The sequence below is a fragment of the Equus quagga genome, chromosome 12 (assembly GCF_021613505.1).
Source record: "Equus quagga isolate Etosha38 chromosome 12, UCLA_HA_Equagga_1.0, whole genome shotgun sequence".
In the NCBI taxonomy this organism is placed as follows: Eukaryota; Metazoa; Chordata; class Mammalia; order Perissodactyla; family Equidae; genus Equus; species Equus quagga.
Window position 1 is genome coordinate 93,212,218 of NC_060278.1, and position 21,590 is coordinate 93,233,807.

Sequence of the window (21,590 nt, forward strand, 5' to 3'; positions counted from 1 at the left end):
ATCACCAATTTAATCATGTAATGAATTGGTTTTTCAACTAGTAGACTGCTTTCTTCAAATAAAATGTTATTTGGAAACTCATTAATGATAAAACCAAAGCAGAATGACTGTGTGAAGTGGTGGGTAGAGAGGAAGCCCAGAGACCCATTAGCTTAGCTCCTTTCCCTTGCGGTATTCCCTCGGGCGGCTCTTCAGTTTTGTGAAACAGCAGCCTGAAAACTTCTTTATCAATCACCTGTATCATGAAAAAGGTTTTGGGGCACCCACTACCCTCCTCACCACACATTCACATTCTGAGTATTAGTAAATGTCCCAAGATACAAAATATACTTAGGTTAAAGTTCATTGTTAATGATAAGATGTAAATCTGTATTCTAGTCTTCTCATAAGTCAGAATTTTCTGGCTGACTTATTGTCCAATCTGGCCAGAATGTCACTGTTTTTACTTTCAAACAGAGTTGATGAAGAGCTCTGAACCAGAAGTGTTAGCTGTGCCATTGTCTTCTTTGTTTATACTTGCTTTTTCAAATGTATTAACTCCAATCTTTGCAATAATCCTTTAAAATCACCATTATTGAGTTTGGTTAAAACCAGAAAATGTAGTCTGCAAATGCACTTAACTGGGCACATACGAACTCTAATATGCTGCGTTAAGTGCAGAGCAAATGAACCAGTCACCCTGCTACGCCATGGAACTTTCCCACCCTCTGTCTCATTTACTGTATATGACATATGATCATCTAACAAACAAACAAGCGAAAATGCCAGAATTAACCTATACATCAAAAATTAGAGAACTAGTCAAGCTTAATATCTTTATGTCTGATAACAATAATAATAAATAGTAGTTCTATCCTACTGTGAAATACTATTTGATTTAAAGCAAAAGGAAAGAATTACTTTCTGATTAGTGGAAAAGGTCGACATTTACTTTTCATTCAGTTGCACCCCCTGCCTGAGGCCCTAAGCCTGCCATCTGGCTGACACCACAGCATGGAGCATGGCAGACACTCTATAGCCAAGCCAGGCCCTGTCATGATGTTCTTGGGTTCAGGGGCAGCTAAGGCAAACAGCAATCATCCTAATGGTTACCTGCAAGTCATTTTGTGGGTTCCAGTCTGAATCAAATATGATGCAGGTATCAGCAGCTGTGAGATTGATCCCCAGGCCTCCCGCTCTGGTGCACAGAAGAAAGACAAAGCGGTCTGAGTCTGGCTTACAGAACCGGTCGATGGCTGCCTGGCGCAGGTTTCCCCGTACTCGCCCATCAATTCGCTCATAGGTGTATCTGAGGGGACCCAAACGAACGAAAGCCCAGGCGTTAATCATGACTTCAATGGAGAACAGCAAACAATGCAGGAAGCTGCTGACCGATGGCCTTAAGTCCCTCACTTCTAAATTTGGACCAAATGTCAGTAGTCTAGAAGGAATCTCACCCTCTACACATACAGCAGGGCAGACACCTAAAACTGCATTGCACAATGTCCCCCCTCTCAAAACAGAAACCACACCAAAACAAAAAACCAGCCACAAACTAAGGAGGACTAGAAGAACTAAACATAAAACATCAGTCCCCACTGCCCAAGCGACTCATGCTCAAGTAGTTCCCAGTTTTTATTTGCACTGAATCTAATCATAAGACCAGGCAAAGCAAATAAAAGCCTCAACCATCTACTTTCAGTGGTGTTCATAGCAAGGAATCAGAATTCGATCAGTCTCGAGCTGCCTTTGGGTAAACTGCAAATGGGAAGAAGACTACACTGACAGGCAGTCCTTTTGTGTCTGGGTCGGTCACGTCTAGCCTGACAGTTCCCCAAAGCTTTAAAGGGCACAGCAAAAACTTCAAGTTCACAGCTGAAACCAAGGTCTTCTAGGCAAGTACATTGCCCAGCAAGGAGGATAAATCACAGGAAACCTTTGTGAGCTGTGTCAGGGGGATGGGGGAGTGAGAAAAAAAACTGAAGAATTTTTAAAGGAAAATAAAGTGAGGAAGTAAAACTGAATATCATTAAGAAGGCATAGACCTGTGTGGAAATTGAAGAAATAAAGGTAGAAAGCATGGTGGAGGAGAGGGTAAAAGGAAAGAGAATAAGAAATGAGACTGCAATGGGAGCATGTTACTATCTGTCCATCCAGTAGAAAACAAGAGGGCACCTTTATGATGGAAATCATGGAATTAACACAGAAGTAAAATAGAGTAGCAATCTGGACAGCTGCTGAGAGTCTTATTCTTCTCGTATTTACCCTCTCACAATGAATGAATTAACAAACACATGTTACCCTGGGCCCAATTTTGACCAACAAACAAGAACTCATTGGTAAAGCAGAAGTAATAATAGGAACCTTGTGAGAAAAGGACCAAGTCATTCTAGAACTAACAACAGCCAAGAACATAAATCTTGACAAAAAGCTCATCAGTAGAGCCCATAATTTGGGATATCAGATCTCTAAAAATTCAGATAAATAACTGGCAAGAGAATAAGGATAGACACTTGGGGTAGATGACTGTGTGTGTGGATGGCTCTAGAAAACTAAGTTTGGCCACATAATCCTGACTTTCTTGAGGAAAAGGAATAGCCATATAAAGAAACCATCCAAGGAAATACATGTAGAGGAACCAGACCAACTCAGACTCATAAGGGACACATACAAAGCAAAGAACCAATTCCGAAAATACTGTCTTCCTTTTACAAAGCTACAATGCATCCGTACCCAGAATTACAGGTGTGTATTTCTCCTTTCCTCTTCTTTTTAAATGTAATAAACTTAAGAATAGTATATGGGACTAGAATAGCAAATGGGTGGTGGTGACAGGATTGTCATGAAGGGAGACTAAGAAAATCTTGTATCATAAGATAAAAGCTGGGGCTGGCCCCGTGGCCGAGTGGTTAAGTTTGCGCGCTCCGCTGCAGGTGGCCCAATGTTTCGTTGGTTCGAATCCTGGGCGGGGACATGGCACAGCTCATCAAACCACGCTGAGGCAGCGTCCCACATGCCACAACTAGAAGGACCCACAACGAAGAATATACAACTGTGTACTGGGGGGCTTTGGGGAGAAAAAGGAAAAAAATAAAATCTTTAAAAAGATAAAAGCTAAGGGTTATAATTCTATAAAACCATGAAGCAATTAGATGTCATTATCATTATTATCACTAACAGCCACATCAGTAATATTAGCAGCAAGCTCTTAAGTGTCAAGCTCCGTGCCAGGTACCGTGATACATGCTATATATGCATCATCACATTTACTTCCCACAATAATCCTATGAGGTTGTTTTATTATTATCATCCCCATTTTACACTTAAAGAAACTTCAAAAAGAAAAACAAAAACAACACCACACAAGCAAAATAACCTGCTCAATCACCTAGCAGGTGAATCGCACTAAGATCCATTTGACTCTAAGTCCATATTCTTAACCAGTTTGTTGTATGGCCTTCATATTGTACCCAACATTTCAATGCAGTAGGATAAAAAGATTTCCCTAAAAACTTAAAAGAGAAAATTAAAGATAAATAAGAGACACTGGTAAATTTAGGAAATTTGTAACTCTAGTAGAAAGTGAAAGAAGAAACTATAGGTATCAAAATGATTTTGATAACTCAATGCACCAAGAATCTGTACTGGGTTACTCACAGAAGTTTGGCCAAGTATGTGATGCAATGGAAAAAAGCACAGGATTTGGAGTCAGAAGACAGGGTTGAGACTCAATTAAACAATAGCTGCCACCACCTCCACCATCACATGTGAACGATTAACGCTGCAGGCACAGAGGACTCAAGCTTCTTTGACAAGACACCCTCGCTATCAGAGAGGAGCTAGATGCCTATGGATCTGAGCGAGGCAGGGAATGAGCACAGCCTTGAGGAGGAGGAGAAATCAGTAAATAGTGATGATACAACTCGGCCATCACCTAGGGAAAAAATTCCCATAAAATGAGATAGTGTTTTTCCAGCTATAACAATTTTAGAAATTGTGCAGGATGATTGAAACATTACTTCTCATTTCTATCACTTGTTCTGAGGGGGTGCTCTTGAAGAACACAAAACTACAATAAAAATCCATCCAATTATTTAGTACTTTTAAATTGTTCCTCACCCCCCTCACTTCTGAGCCAGATCCTCTGGCTAGGCCTCGCCCCTGTATGAGAGTATGGCATGAAATTAAAAGGAACAAAAACAAACTCACAGCTGTAGTGGCAACGGGGCTCAAGAAAAAAGAAGATCGTGAGAGCTAGCAAGTCTGAATGAAGAAATCAGACATCATAAAATTTTCCGCACCAAACATCAGTGTAGCAATTAACCCTCTGCATCAACTGTATTTTGAACAAAATCCCTAGAGTTGACGTGGCTCATCAAACTGTAATTCTGAGTACTGTCAAACATCAACGAGAAGCAGGTGGCACTCTGGAAAACCTCTGTGTGCTCTGTTTCGGGAGGGAGTGGTGGAGTGACTCGATTTTGGCTCAACAGAAAATGTTGACCTCAGAAGGCCTGAAGGCAAATGAACAACTTTTTTTATCTCCCAGGAATAATTAGCTAGAAAACATAAAGAGCGAAAAATCTCCCATTCATAATAGCCATAAACATATAAAATACTTAGGATTAAACTCAATAAGAAATATGCAGGACTTGGAAACATGACACCAGGGGCCAGGTTGGTTTGTTCACTATGTCCCCAACACCTACAGAGATTCTAGCACAAGGCACACACTTCGTACATATTTATCGAATCAACAGTGTATATAAAAGACCTGAATAAGCACAGAGAATATAATGTTTTTCAATTTTGCAAAGATCTCAATCAGACCCTACTAAATGTGTAAAAACCAATTAAAATCCCAACAAATGGATATATGTATATACACAGAAATATACATACGTAAATGTACATATATATGTACATATAATTTTTTTTGGTAGTGAGGGACTAGAGTAGTAAGGATAGATTAAAAAAGAATAATTCTGAAGAATTCTGAAGTTCATCTACAATAATATATGAGCAAAGGAATAGAAATATTGACCAAAAGAATAGAAAGGTTAGACACACACCCAGCATATATACCTCAGTATATTTTATGGAAAGTGTTTTATATGAATGGGGGAAAAGATGGACTATTTAATAAACTAGAAAATCAGACATACATGGAAATAAATTAAATTAGACCCCCATTGTATGCCATTTACCAAAATTACAGAAGGATTGAAGACTGAAATGTAAAAATCAAAGAAATCCAGTTAAAGATTATGAATTATTACGTACATCTAATTCTTTTATCTCCCCAACCTCCAGTAAAACAATAGTAAAAGGATTTCTTATAAATGCATAATAACACCCTTCTCCAAATAAGCCCACCAACAGAACAGGAGAAGTCATAACAAAATTCTGGAAGCTGGAAAGTAGGCCAAGTAGGATCTGATTGGCAGAATCACAGGTGAAAAGCAACCTAATTCAATACTGCACAATATCCAAAGGAATCGGGCACTGGTGCCACCTAGTACCCCTGAAAGTAGGGATGCAGAGTCTAAAAACTGGAAATTGGTTGAATATTTGTTGAAGTATTAGGTAGCCTACAGATTACCCACCCCAGCCTTGAGAGAGTAAAAAAGATGATCTGTACCCCTCTTTGCCCTAGGAGATACCAATCACAGTTAAAGATAGAGGCACTATACTGAAAAAAGGGAAGAGAGACAGAGATATTGAGACCTCCCTACTTCTTTCCACCCCTTTCCTACAATCAGCTCCCAGTACGATCAAATTCCCATCCTCTAGACAGGAGAGAAGAAGAGAAACACCCAATATCACTAACATTGGAGGTTCCCCAATGAAAATGGTCAAGCTAGAAGGATAGTGTTCATATATGGAGAGTAAAGTCCAGAGTCAACAGGCCTAGCCCACATACCCAGAGCTTCTAATAGGCTCAACAGTGCCCACCATCTGACAGCCTGAGACCAGACATCTGAGGAAAGTCTGTGATCTGAAACAGAGAAGCTCTGCTTCTGGTATGGAGGGGCAAGGTCATAACACATCAACCCTCGAACAAAACCACCACAACACACAACCAAAACAAAATGAACAAAAAAACCTATCTGAGGGCACTGGAGAGTTAAGGAAAGCAGGTATATTTTGGAGAGGAATAGAAACTTGTGGTTTTGGCCAGAAGGAAAGCCACAGTTATGGCAGCAGACATGCAGGGCAGCTAGGAATCTGATAAAAAGGGACTGTCTTTCTGACCAGAGGCCCGAGGGGAAGGAGTCTGGGGCAACCTCTGGCAGGAGTGCCAGCAGGTAAGAAGGGATCTCTAGAAAGTAGAGAGACAGAGATATCCAAACTCTGGGCATGAACTTCCCCTAAGTCCCCGGCTGACCTCTGACTCACATGTGCTTGGGGCAGACTACAAGCAGCCTGGGCTGCTGCCTACCAGAGACATGGACAGAATTTGCAGTTTGAGTCTCACCTAGTTAACTGCCTCCAAATAAAAACCATCAACATCTTCACAGCAATATAACAGAATCTTGAATCTCCACAACAAAACATTCACCATATCTAGGGGAAAATCAATATTATGTAAGCTACGAAGAAACAGGGAAAACGTGACCCATTTTCAAGAGAAAAGACAATCAACTGATGTCAAATCTAAAATGTTATAATTATCAGACAAGAACTTTAAAACAGCTATTAGAATTATGCAAGTGAAGGAATGTACATAATGAACGAAAAGATCGGATCACAGCACAGAAACATGAAACTAACAATCAAATGGAAATCTTAAGACTAAAATACAATCTCTAAAATAAAGTAAGCATTGGATGAGTATAATAAGCATGACAGAAATGACAGAGAAAAGAGTCAGAGAACCTGAAGACAGAAAAATCAAAACAAAAGAAGAGAGAGAAACAGTAAAGAGCAGAGGCTATGGACTTGTGAGGCAATAACACAAGATCAAACGTCTAGGTAATTGGACTCTCACAAGGAAACACGAGAATGGGGCAAAAGAAAAAAAGGAATCAAAGAAATATTGACCAAAAGCTGATGAAAGATATACACTTAACAAATTTAAGAAGCTCAGTCAACTCTTCACAGGATGAATTCCACATGTCACAGTAAAACAGCTGAAAATCAAAAATTAAAAGCAAATCTTAGCAGACAGAGTAAACGACACATTACATACGGGAACAGCGACTTAAACGACTGCAGACTTCTCATTAGAAGCCACGGGGCCAGAACACAGGGCAGCAACACTTTAAAGTGCTGAAAGAAAAAAGAACCTACCCAGAATCCTATGAAAGATAGAGATATACACAAACACAAAGAAAAAAATCTGACTTGGAGAAAACAGACACTGTAAGAAGATTTTTAAAAGTCTTCAATGATTAATCTCAGAAAGACAAGACACTGCACCTGTGAAATAACTGGGTGAATTCTATAAAAATTGAAAGTTTAGAGATAAAAATGTTCTATAAAATTAAAAATATAAGTATACAATGAAAACTTGGGGTTAAAGCTGGAAGATACAGGATTTCTACCAGAAGGTAGAGCAAAATAGAAACAGACGGAAAGTAGAGAAAAGAGAAAATTAGGTGATCAGTTCCGAAGGTGTGACACACAAATAACATTTCTACAAAGAGAAAACAAAACAAAAATAAATAACGAAAGACAAATACAAAAAAATTACCTAGAACTGAAGGAGATTAGATTTCAGATGGGAACGACCTACTTAGTATCCAGTTCAATGGATCCCACAAAGAAAACACTTCACTATAAAATTTCACAGCACTGGGACAAAGAGGATCTATCAAAGCTTCTAAACAGAAAAAACAGGTCACAAATACAGACCAGGAATCAGAAGAGCTTTGAATTTCTCAACAGTTATCCTGGAAGCTAGAAGCCAATGGACTAACACCTTCAAAATTCTGTGGGGATGTAATTTCTAACCTAGAATCTCAAACCCAGCCAAACTATTACTCAAGAATGAGAGGAGACTAAAAATATTTCAAACAAAGTCTCACAATTCACGTTATCATTCACCCTTTGTCAGAAGCTCCCAGAAGTACATGGGATCCACCAACAAGGAGATTTGATTCAAGAGGGAAGGAAAGAAACTTGTCAGCGTGATGAAGGAAGAGAGATCACAGACGACAACTGTGTACTAGGCAGGAAGAACAAATGGCCAGAGAGGAGCAGGACAGAAGACCCCAGAAGAGCTGGCTCTGAGAAGATGAAACTGATGCGCTTGAACACAACAAGAGGAGATTTAAACAACCAGGGCAAATTTTGGAGCTGAATTGTAATATGTACATAGAAAAATAAGAATCAAATAAAAAGATAATTTTTAGCTTCAGGGAAAAAAATTGTGCAAGTACGAAATACTAAACAGCACACTACACGGCTGCACTGTAACTTAGCATTTACAGAAATCATAAGAAACACTGACTGCTAATTTAGCCTAAGGATTACACGGCATGTTGGGAAAATGAGAGGACAGCAAGTTGCATATGTGGTGACTACGAGGGCAAGTGAAAGAAGATAAATGCTCATCTTCCATAGTGAGGACAAATAATAACTAGAACTGGAAAAAAATCAAGAAATTACAACTACTAACATTATTTAGACATAGCTATAAATGTCAAAAGAAATAGTATAAGGAGTTTAAAGTAATTTTATTGGGGGGTGGGAAATATGCGTGGGGGGTGAATTAGGAAATGCAATTTTTCATAAGTATAACACAATAATTTGGCTCTTTAATTATGTGCATGTATAACTCTGATGAAAATAAAAACTAAATTAAAAACAGAAAATAATGATGATATTATAGCCAGAAGAGCCCTGCTGGATGCAGTTGGGGTGAAGAAACCATAAAAGAATGAAAATACTTCAGAATATTTATATGATTGCATGGTTGGGGGGTGGGGAAGACTTTTTAAGCACACTAATTTAAGCTTAAATTTAAGCATAATAAGCATTTAAGTTTACTTAAAACTGTTTTAAGACTCATGTATTTGACTATTAAAAAACTTAAAACTCCCAAAAATAAAATAAACAAAAACCCATACCTATAAACGAAAAGTCAAAAACACTGGGGAAGTATTTGCACTGTATTCAAATACTTCACCATATTCAAAACAATTCTTATCAATTAACAAACCAAAAGGCAAAGAGCAACAGAAAATGGAGAAAGAACACGAATAAGCAATTCACAAAAAAGGAACTATATACAGCTAACATATGAAAAAATACTCATGGTCATTAATAATCAGAAATGCAAATTAAAACAACAGACCATAATTTTGACTTATTGAATTAGGAAATATTAAGAGGCAAAAATAGTATTGTTCAGAGTATGGGGAAAAAAGCATTCTCATGTACTGTTGAAGGGCATATAAGTAAAAATATCTTTCTAGAAGGTGTTTTGGAAACATGTGTCAAATATTTCAAAAAACGTGTATCAAGGGGGCCAGCCCAGTGATGTAGTGGTTATGTTCCCGTGCTCTGCTTCAGCGGCCCAGGGTTTGTGGGTTCGGATCTAGGGTGTGGAGCTACACACTGCTCATCAAGCCAGGCTGTGGCAGCATCCCACACACAAAATAGAGGAAGACTGGCACAGATGTTAGCTCAGGGCCAATCTTAAAAAAAAAAATTTGTGTCAAAATCTATCCTAAGGAAGTAAGTGGAAACATTCACAATGAATGAATATAAAAGGATATTCAGAGTACCTTAAAATGCTGCAAAACTGGAAACAAACTTTAGGACAGACTGTCATGCAGATCATCAAAATTACGTTGTAGAGAAGTAAAGAAAAAAATTCATAACATTAAATAAAAATGTGAGTTACAAAATAGAATGTAGAATATGGTCCAATTCAAACAAATAAACAAAAAAATTAAATACATCTATGCACAAAGGATAAAAGCCTAAAAAGATAAACACTCAACTATGAATGCAGGCTTTGGGCAGGTGTGTCCATATTCAAGAGAAACTATAATATTTAAGCAATTTGGAAACAAAATGAGGAATAAATAAGGAAAAACAGCATTAAAAGAAGCTAAACAAAGACATCTGTCTGTAGCAAAACTCTGTTATTTCACTGTTACTTATTGTGGTGGGGGTCTTTAAAAAAACCTGCAAACTCGAAGTTGTATATATTTTGAAGAGGATGATAACATATTTATAAGAAGCAAGTCTTCTAACAATGGGTTCCTAATCTAGGAATTCATAAAATATCAAGCTGCTTTACTAGTTTTGATTATTCATTATAGCTTTCTCAAATAGAAAAATAATACAAGTCTCAGGAATTCTTCACATAAAAATCTCCACTATAGGGCTCTGAGAAATTCTTCTACTGTCTAAACCAATTTTGGAGAATCATTTATGTAACATTAAATGTCAGCATATCCCATAGTTAAATTGTCATTTCCTTTAATACTCTTTTTAGAAATTACATGTTATATTGGCAAACAGAATCTTCAAGGATAAGAATAGTTAAAACAGAGATCTGCTATGATTTTACTATATGAAAACAAAGATTTCCTTTAAAATTAGCAATGCCTAGGGCTAATGGTTTCTATGATCTTGAAAAGTCTTTATCACTGAGTGATTTTTTAAAAACTCATTTATTATCTTCAGATCATTAATGTATCCCAATGACTGGACATGTAAGGTACAGTGTACTATTTAACAAATGTTGTACCCACACAGAATCCAAATAACCCACATAACACCACAGGCTTTTTACCTGCATGAGCAATGGAATTTAGGTTCAAGGAATTAGAGGAGTATGAACAAGAAAATAAATTGGGATGCCATGGCCAGTGTATCATAAAACCTTAGAAGGTTTGCTGAGAAAGGACATAAAATATCCCCAAATTCTTTTTCTGCAAGTTGTCAGATTATGCTCTTTTCGACATTTAATATAGTGATGCTTTCCAGGATGTATTTCTCTCATAATTATTATGCAAAAGAAAAAAGTAAATACATTATTTTTTTATCCTTCTTTAATGCTATTTGAATTGTTTTTTCCAACTAAAGCGAATATAAATAAACACACAGAATTTTTTTTTAAGCAATGAAATTCACTCCAGATAATTAAACTTGGGTATACCTGGCCATAAGATTTAACTCTGAATGTTAGCCATTCTTTAAGAGGAGATTCCTTTCCTCCATTTTGGAATGCTTTGTTGTTGTTAAAGCATAATTTTTCAGTAAATCAAAAAGGTATCAAAGAAAGGGAACTGCCCTTAGCATCTGAGGTACAGCTTTGAATAAGTCTCACCTTCTCTGGATGAGATAATCTTCCAGGATATCGAGACAGCGCACCATCTGGGAGAAGATGAGTACTTTGTGGCCACCTGCAATCAGCTTAGGGAGCAGTTTATCAATCAGTACCAGCTTCCCTGCTGCCTGAATCATGGCCTGCAGCTGAAAGTCCGGGGCATCAGGGCTGTGGGTTTTTCGGAAATCTTCTAGAATTTTCTCCTCTGCCCCTAAAAAGGAATGGAACAAAACTATTTCTTGAACAAACTATAAGGTAAAAGTTGCTCTCTGCTTTACAGATCCTAGGAAAAATGAAGTGAATTCTTAGGTCCTGGACCAACAGTCCAATGAGGCAATGCTGTGTGTGCACTGCTGGTCTGTGCCCTCAGCAGAGGGCTCTGCAAGTAGCAGGGCCATCATGCAGAGAACCCAGGTGTTTGCTTTCCTGGGAAGTCTCACTACGTAGAGAAAGGATTTGAGATGTCACGTCCTAGGCTGACTTGTGCAAGGAAAGAAACCTGCACAGAAAGTTGACAGGAAGACACACCTCTAGATGCCACAAAGATAAGCTGTAAGTAAATCCAAGCCACATTTTGATTTAAAAATTTATCAAAAAGTTTTAGTGTAAAGAAAGCTCCTTAGAGGCCAGCCCCATGACCAAGTGGTTAAGTTTGCACGTTCCGCTTTGGCAGCCCAGGGTTCGGATCCTGGGTGCGGACATGGCACCACTCATTAGGCCATTGTTGAGGCGGCGTCCCACATGCCACAACTAGAGGGACCCACAACTAGAATATACAACTACGTACTGCGGGGATTTGGGGAGAAAAAAGCAGGAAAGAAAAAAAAAAGAAGATTGGCAACAGTTGTTAGCTCACGTGCCAATCTTTTAAAAAAAAAAAAAGAAAGCTCCTGATAGCTTCTCTAATTAGTACAGTTAACTACAAATTTATCTGGAGTTTTAATCTCATTGCGACATGATCATTTATTCAACTAAGTAACATAGTTCCCTCTCCCCAAGTGAAAAGTATGGACTAGATTGCCAAGACATAAAGGACAGTAGACTGATGGGTGATAGCCATCCTCTGACAGGCAGCATCGGTACCGGGAGGTTCAAAACTTGGCTCTTTGTACTCGCTAGCTAGACTGCTTAGGCAGATCCATCAACCTCCTAGAACCTCACTTTAATACTCTGTGAAAAGTGAGAATATGTACATCCTAGCATTTAATGGGAACTCAACATGTAAGATCACTGATTACCATTAGCTTTTGGCAGGGCAGATGCCAGCCCTGACTTGCCCCTGCCTCTTGCACTCACCGTTGATCAGGTAGGGATGGTTACAGCACTTTCTCAGCTCCATCATGGTATTGATGAGGTTGGGCATGTTGTGCTGATTTGCCCCCTTGGACAGGAAGGAAAAGTTCTTCTCCAGGATGGCCCGGTAGTACTTTTTCTGGATATTGGTCAGCTCTACTTCAATAATCGTCTCTTGTTTGGGAGCAAGGTTCTTTTCCACATCATCTTTCAGCCGCCGAAGCATCATTGGTTTTAGGATAGATTGCAATTTCTTCACCTGTTCAGGAAAATGAGACCTGTTCACCTGCCTCAGTCCTGATTTAATGATTACTGGGGTATTCCAACCTTCACTACTATCTCTTCAGCATCTAATCATGGCACTGTGGCAGCAGACTAAATGAAAGATTGTGACTGATCCCTGAACATGGGGAGTTTATAACAGGACTGAAAGAGAAAAAAGGATCTGGTTTTAATTCATAAGTAATTACTGAGAGCCTACGTGGCCAACTTACAAGATATAAAGGGAGAAAGATACAAAAGACAGTAGCTATTCTCTAGGATGGAGAAAACAAACCTCACTCTCTAACATGTACACATGTGCAGTAATTACCAGACTATTTTAAGCCACACTAGGAGGTACAAGTGACATATTACAAAGGGAAGACTTAGATGATGAGAGAACAAAGTAAGAAGTAGAGGCAATCTGGGAGTGGGCGAAATGGAAGGAGGTGGTCAAAAGGTACACACTTCCAGTTATAAAATAAATAAGTCCTGAGAATGTAATGTACAGCATGGTGACTATAGTTAATAATACGGTACTATATATTTGAAAGCTGCTAAGAGAGTAGATCTTAAAAGTTCTCATCACTAGGAAAACAATTTCTAATTATGCACAGTGATGGAGGTCAACCAGACTTCCTGTAGTGATCACTTCATAACATACATACATTGAATCGTTATCTTGTCCATCTGAAACTAACATAACGTTACATGTCAATTACATCTCAATAAACAAAAAGAAGTAGAGGAAATCTGGAAACAGGTTCCTCCTTCACCTTCAAATAATAGCAGCAGCAAACACGTTTCAGGGTAGCAGTATGTAGAGAGTTAATGTTGTAAGGTGACATCTCTCATTCCATCATGCAAGCTGTCACATCAGGGGCACTTTGAGCCTGATAATATTCTTTGCTATGATTTCTCTCTTCTTCTAACAGCCAGGTCCTGACAGCAGATCTCTACTCACTTGACTGCACTGACAAGGTGACTTGCTCCTTTTCCCAAGAAGACAATGACAGAGAAGGGCTTCAAAGTCAAGGCACCTGAGTTAACCCTGAGCTACAACAAGATACCAATAAGATTAATCCTGGTGGGAAAATAAACTAAGGGGGAAAGCAAATGCAAAAGATCAGGTTTCAAGTCATAAAGGGCTGTTGAAAAATCTTAAAACGAGTAGAGTCTGCAGAAATAAGCTGTGTGCTATGCTACTGCTTCATGAAGAAATACGAAATGATTACAGAGAGTGACTTAGAAGAGTCACTTACTGGAGCAGGTTTTAAACGATGATGAATATTTTTTACTTTGGAAACAGATCCTTTCTAGAACTTTTTCATTTACTGTGATTTAAAATATTGACATTTGATGCTATTTTTGTAGTTTTCTCCTAACTAACCTCAATCTTAAATCTAACCCATTTATGAGCTCTTGATTTTAAGGAATCTAATCCCCCAAATGAATAGGAATTACCAGATAAGAACCCAAAGAGAAAAGATACAGCTAGTTGTTAAAGACAGGGACAAATGCCAATCTGCCACATGCTGGGTTCAGCTTTTGCCTTTCACTTGGTTCATACCTTGAATCATTTAGAGAATATTATATGCCAGACACTGTGCTGGTCAATACAACAAACACAACTTTGGAGAAGATGTGGGCCTTGTCCTCAAGGAGGTCATTGTCTAGGAAGAAGAAAAAATGCATACCACAAAATAAGTGCAATGGGAGAAGAGGATGCATTTCTAATGGTCCAAAAATGGAGAGAGGGTTGGAGCTGGCTGTTGAAGGAACAATAGATACTGCAATTGTAGAGAAGTGGAATTAAATTTGATTACTCACTGCTGTCAAAGCCTGACCTACCACAGAAGTAGAAACAAACAGATTGGAACAGTGTACTCTTGACATCTGTTAGCAAACTTCCCAAACCTTCTCAGTCCCCAGATTCTCTGCCCCAACCCACCCTCACGCTACTGCTAGACAAATTTAACAGAACTAATTTTGTCATTCCTGCAATCAACGCCTTGCACTGCTTCTCTAATACATACCCAATTCTTCAACATGTCTTTCAAGATCTTCCCACAATATAATCCTAAATCCCTCTGGACTCATACTCCATAATTCATCCACCCTGCTTCCAGCTCTACCAGATGATTCCCCACTGCTGATTATGCTGAGTTTATTTCCTACACAAAATACAGTCATGCACTGCATAATGACGTTTTGGTCAACGATGGACCACATCTATGACAGCAGTCCCATAAGATTAGTCCCATATAGCCTAGATGTGTAGCAGGCCATACTACCCAGGTTTGTGTAGGTACACTCTTTAAACTGTACTCTCCATGAAGTCCTTCCTGATTCCAGAACAGATGTGATCGTTCTCTCCTTTAAAGTCCCCAATTCTATTACTTGTTCCTCATATGGCATTTAAACTTGTCTGGCTTATTTCAGTAATCCCTAGTAGAGATTTCTACTCATAGCAGATAGATATTCATTAATACTGGTTGTTTTGAATCACCTTTGAGTCCAATAAGCTAGACTCAGGACTAGATCTTTGAAAACTAAGGAAATTTAGGGGATTTGCACAAAACTGGACTTACCAACTACTCTAAGTAAATGACTGCCTTCTTTTCCTCACTATCTGTGTATTTTATTGTACTCAAGAAGATAAGCTTGGGAACATGTTGCAGATTATGTAGGAGGAAGGATGACGGAAACAGAAGAAAGCACCCTGGCTCCTGAGGCCAGAGCTACAAGCAAACTCAGTGAACTTACATGTGAGATGAGTGAAGGCAAGAGGCCTGTTATGTTAACCTAAGATATTTTGGATGATGATTCATTTATCCTTTGGAGTAATAAGAACTGCTAATTATCAGCTTACCCTCCTCAACATAAACAAAAAACAAATAAAGGAGGTAATGCTCATTTTACCAGTGATGTGAGAACTTGCTAACTCCTGTCCCCACAGTGACTTGCTCTTTCCTTGATGGTGAAGGTAACCATCACACTGTCTAGATTATCTCCTCAATCCTTCAGGCCCCTACTTACCTGTTCCTCTGTTTTCAGATCTCCAAACTCCTCCAAGAAGGCAGTCTCTGAAGGAAATTGTGATGGCTCCAGAAAATTGAGCAAACTGAAGAGCTCCTCCACAGAGTTCTGCAAGGGCGTCCCAGTGAGCAGCACTTTGTGTTCCTGCACAAATTAACAGTACATGATGAATAGAGTTTCAGATACCAAAACACTACGTTTTGGTGGGAAAATGAAGCCAGGGCATGCTGTGCTCAATTTGCGGCAATTCTGTTTTGCTTTTATGAAAAGACAGGATGCCCACATTTCATGGGGGTACAGTCAATAAACAGATCAACTTTCCTTTCACATCACTGATTCCAGCAGCAATTTCATATTAGTTAAAGCAACCATTCATTCACTCATTCGATATTACTCAGTGTCTACCCACCACATACCAGGCACTGTGCCAAGGCAGCATGTTAAAAGGCCATCATCTTTGTTCCATATCATTCAGGAACCTGGAATCAAGCCAAAACTTACACTTCCAGGTCACAAATTTCATGGAACTTAAGATTCCCCTGGGTCCCTTTGGGAATCAGTCTGTGGTAAAGGTCAAATTGTTGACCTAGTTCATAACAAAAAACATTTGATTCCTACACTACCACAGCTATACAGGGCAAAAAGAAAATCTAGAGTAAACAGACTATGCACAAGTAAGCTACATGCAAAATGGCTAAAGAATGCTTCCTCCATAGTGAATAGAAGGACCCTGTGTTTATGTAAAGAGCTTGCTAACTCTCACCAGGGCCATGAGCTTTAAACCCTCCAGAAGTTTGCAGTTCCTATTCTTCAATCTGTGGGCTTCATCAATTATCACACAGCTCCAGTGAATCTTTTTCAGCTCTGGGCAGTCTGCCAGGATCATCTCAAATGTTGTGATGACAACATGGAACTTGAAGACTCCTGAAAGGGGATTTCCCTGAGGATGACACAACCAAAGGCAAAGCTTTACACCACGGCTACAGAATTCTGCTAATGGGTTACCAGCTGGATTAGAGGAGGTAGCAATACAAATGCTAGGACCTACGTGAGAAGCCAATAAGCACTGCTCGTCCTCATTTGAGAAAAGAGAGAATATAAGAATGAACCAGCTATTTAGATAAGAGAAGAGACCTCATTACATCAGTGAAACAGAAGCAAGAGAGCACGTGCCCTCACAAAGGTGAGACAGATAAGCAGCACGGAAGGCACAGCAAGGAAGCTTTTTACTTATTAATTGCTATGATAAGGAAAGCACATGGGTGTTGATTCACACATTCCCAGCCAGGAATCAGTCTAAACCACGCACAGCTTGAATGCCCAAGGACACCTTCTTTGTTATTTTTCAGATATAATTAATTTCATGTTAGTAACTTGGTTTCCAGCACAGATTCAAAGTAATGATCCTGATTCACCTGGGACAAGTGCTACCAGGCAGGACATAGCTTTGTCTTTAGCCTGTCGTAGTGTTGCCACCACAATTAAAGAGCAGAGCTGCATCACGTTAGAGAACATCTTGAATTTCTTCCAAGTGTCTCCTTCTGCTGTCTATGAAACCCCTGGAGAGAGCAGTGGCTTTCCTCTGACTGGATTCATTTAATTTCCATCTTGCTTAATTACAAAAACCAGTGCTCAGGACAAGCATACAGGCATACTCAGCAAAGTGATTACACTTAACAAAAACTTAAAAAAAAGATTCTGTTGAACTTTTAACAATTTGAATCTTGTTTTTTCTTATCTAACCCTGTCCAATCTGTTAACTTCCTCTCCAAACTCCTTGGCTGGAAACCCATCCTCTGCACACTAATTCTGCTCACTTTCTTCACTGAGCACATTACAATTCATATAAAATCTTCTGCATGTAACAGCAACTTCTAAGCCAACCAAGAAGCCAAGCTTTCAGTATCCTAAAAACAGCCTTTGGTATATCTCAGATAGTGGAAGCATGCCTTACTATTTTGTGTTTTATCATAAATTAAACTACCAGGGAAGAGCAAGAAGTCTGCCTCTATAAACATAAGACTCTACAAAGTCAGTCAACAGTAACCCAAGGTGCAGGACATTAAAACTCCTGAAGACAAGTGACAGAAAGGCTCCTCTGAACCATGACATCAGCTGTCACTGGGTCTTTGTGATTCGTGGAAGGCTCACCTGTGCATCTCTGTACACCATTTCATACTGCTGGATCATCTGCCTGCTGATCTGGCTGCCGTGGTACACAATTGCGTTCATCTCTGTCCATGTGCGGAACTCCCGCTCCCAGTTAGTGATGGTGGAGAGAGGGGCAATGATGAGGAAAGGGCCATGGATTCCCCTGAGGAATATTTCTGAAAGGAATGTGATGGACTGGATGGTTTTCCCTAGGCCCATCTCATCAGCCAAAATACAGTTTTTTCTGCAGAGAGTAAGAAATACAGATAATTCATCATCACTATAGGAAAGAGGAAGAGCTCGGTTATAACTAAAGAGATACTTCAGAAGCACAGCTTGACTGTAAAGTCATCAGTGAAGGCCTTATCAGCACTTCCCAGAGATGCAACTGAGTTTTTATTATTATTATTATTATCATCCATACCCTGCCTACTTCCAAAAAGGAAGCATGGCAAGTTACAAGAAAATATATGAAATAGGGCCCTTTAAATATAAACTTAAAATACTAAAAATTAAAATAACAATGAGACAAGGAGGAAAAAGATATGCCTCAAAGCTAAGCCAGTTTCTGTACCTGACAAACTTCATGGAAGCCAAGGCAAAAATAAAAAGATAGTAAGTTACATGGTTCTCATTATCTATCATTTGTGTTACCAAAGAATAAACTTTTAACCCACATAATAAATGCCTCATCAGAGTAAAGACACTGGTCTCTTCTGGTGATCCAGAATCACAGATTGCACAGAACTGGAACACTCGAAGGGGTGTGGTCCCCACCGCTCTCACTTCTCACTGTGCAGATGGGCAACCTAAGACCTGGAAAGGTTGAGTGAGCTGTGCTCTGAGTCACATAATGAAAAAGTCGCAGAGACTATGCTGGAACACAGGTTTCCAGAATCCCTCCTCAGCGTGTTTTCCACTATAACATGGTGTCTTTAAAATCAATACTAGTCTAGGGCACATTCTAGAATGTTAAGAAAATCTCAACCCATCTTTCTCAAATATTATCTGTTTCATCTAGATTCTGACAGAAACTACAGCGCAAAGAGTGCAAAACTGAGTGTTACAGTGCAAGTTCAGAACACCCATGGCTTACAAATCAGCAGCAGAGTTGGGGCTGGAATACAGATCCATTCCCCTTTTAGAGCCATCTTCTTGCTAAAACCTTAGAGATAGAAAATAGTTTTAAAGGATCTTTTGAGTTTTATTTAACCCAGGTTGAGCCTAATCTTTTGGCTGGACGAGCAAAGAAAAAAAAAAGCATAAAGTCAGTGATGTCTAAAGATCATTCCTTTTTGTTGGAGAAACATCTGACATAAAAATAAAGTCCTGGTATGACTAATGTGCAAAGATTACCACCCTAAATCGATGGCTGTGCTGCACTCTCATATCTGCTACTGCTACTCCAAGCTCTCCAGGCTACGGCAACGATCTACCTCCAGGTAGAAGCATTTGGTAAAAAGTGATCCATGAAGACAGGCCTAGCTCTGGTTCCTCACCTATTATACCAGTTAAAAAGAAGCCAGTTCATCCCCTCCAGCTGGTACTCCCGAAGCTGGTTACTGTTCTTATACTCGCGAGACTTCTCGAGTTTCTGCCAGGAGTCAGAAGCAGGCCGCTCCTAGTGGAGGAAAGTAGAGAGCACAACACATAGAGAATGACGTTTCTGGAGCATAACATGGAGAAGGACACAGGATAATGGGAAAGGTGGTAAATCTCAAACATGGTCCTAAAGCTGGCTTCAGGCTGCAGTTACTCTCTTCTGACTAATGTGTAGGCCTCATATTTTCTAGATTTCAGCAGATGAAACTAAGAACACCTCTATAAATTTGCAAGTAATTAATGAAGAGAAACAGACCCACCTAAAATCTTAAGTGTTACACTGTTTCACTAGTCTCTTAGATGTCACTCCCATTTATTTTTTAATTTCCTTACAAGCCAGTATTAGTCAGGTTTTTTGGTTTCTATAGACAGATTTTCTTTTTGATATTTCTTTGCCTGTGGTATCAGCTCAGGAGAGTACAGTGAGTCAAATACTTTGTTGACTAGCTTCTAGAGTCAGTATTATCAAAAGCCTGGATAATCAAAATTGCAAATTCCTTAAATTTGCCATAGACATAATAGCAGTCTTACTGCTTTATTTTTCCATATGAAACACCAACTTTTAAGCATAATCGATCTTTTCTCTACTGATAATGAAATGCCATGTTTATCATATACTCAGCTCCAATATATCCACACAGCTATATCTAGATTCCTCATTCTGTTCCACTGGACTATCTACTACTGCAATAAAACCATACTTTCTAATTACTATACCTTTATATGTGATGGGGAATTATTTTTTAAAAATCTTTTGGCTATTCTATCCTCTTTACTATTCTGTATAACTTTAGAATCAATTTGTCAAGTTCTCTTAAAATGCCACTAGAATTTCAATTAATCTGGGGAAAATTTAAATCTTTAGGTATTGGGCCTTTCCATCCAAAAATTTTGTTTGTTTAGGTTTCATATTATTTGAACACAGATTTGGTTATTTTCCTTATAGACAAAGTGAGTCCCTAAATTGAACCCCAGGGTCTTAAAAATAAAAAATTGTTAGCTATGCCTGTAATTATAAATAAGCATTTTGAGATTGTAGCTTTTTTTAAACAGCAATTTTATACTCTTCGGTACTACAACAAAGTGTACACTTGAAACATGTTATTACCTAAAACTAAGCCATCTCCATGTGCAATTTAATCAAATATTCCCAAATATAATCACCGATGCTTGGAGATAAGTGCAATCTGCCCATGGTCTTTCAGAACACGTATCACAGCTTACCTACAAAATTACTACAGTTGTAGTTAGTCTAAGCCCTTTGAAATAGGACTCTGTTAAATATTATTACCAGCACATAGGTATAGGTGTTTTTACAAATAAAGAAGAAAATAATTTATGTCAAAAAAATTAATTTTAAAGATTAAGCTTTTAAGCAAAGATATTCCCATATAAACTTTCCTGCTCTGTTTCCTTAAAGAAATTACATTCTTCTTAATCTACAGGAATCAGTCAGCCTGAAGTCCATGGAACTCATTTAGTGGGCATTCTTCCCTATTCTACTAGATATCATGGGGAGACTTTCCGGAATGTTCCTCATCTCTAGCAACTTAAGCGCTCACTTTTAGCACTGTAGATGTTGTAGGATGGAACCTCACTACAGACTTGTAATTTGCTGTCTTTGCAGCACTCTAGACGGAGAGGCATTGTTCTCTACGCTGGTCATTCCTCCAGGTTTCCCCTCCTTCCCCAGCACTACACCTTTTAGGTCAGCCAAAAGTTTCAGCCACCTAAGCATAAGACCTGAAATCAGCTTAAGTTTCTGATGCCTAGTCTGACTGGCTCCTTAGCGGTATAGACTACAGGAAACCACCTACCCCAGGGCTCCACAAATATCAATGGCTACTTAGTCAAATTTAAAAGGGGAGAATTGATTCTTGGAGTCCCCAGGGTGGGTCTTGCCTATTAGAAGACTGCTTCTCTATTTGCACAATCATTAGCGACACTCTTTATTTCTTGCTTTCTCAAAATTCTA

At 38.9% G+C, this 21,590-nt stretch overlaps 1 protein-coding gene across 3 annotated transcripts in view; it reads right to left on the minus strand.

The window, feature by feature from the left end:
• Nucleotides 1-21,590, minus strand: part of CHD6 (chromodomain helicase DNA binding protein 6) — a 200,717-nt gene that overhangs the window by 69,731 nt on the left and 109,396 nt on the right. For all 3 annotated transcript variants that reach the window (XM_046678724.1, XM_046678722.1, XM_046678723.1), the window contains exons 11-17: nt 19,513-19,634; nt 18,014-18,257; nt 16,626-16,802; nt 15,863-16,006; nt 12,566-12,821; nt 11,270-11,480; nt 1,093-1,288 (exon numbers count right to left, since the gene is read on the minus strand). In XM_046678724.1, coding sequence (XP_046534680.1) covers nt 1,093-1,288; nt 11,270-11,480; nt 12,566-12,821; nt 15,863-16,006; nt 16,626-16,802; nt 18,014-18,257; nt 19,513-19,634 — 1,350 coding nt within the window. The remainder of the gene's footprint in view (nt 1-1,092; nt 1,289-11,269; nt 11,481-12,565; nt 12,822-15,862; nt 16,007-16,625; nt 16,803-18,013; nt 18,258-19,512; nt 19,635-21,590) is intronic.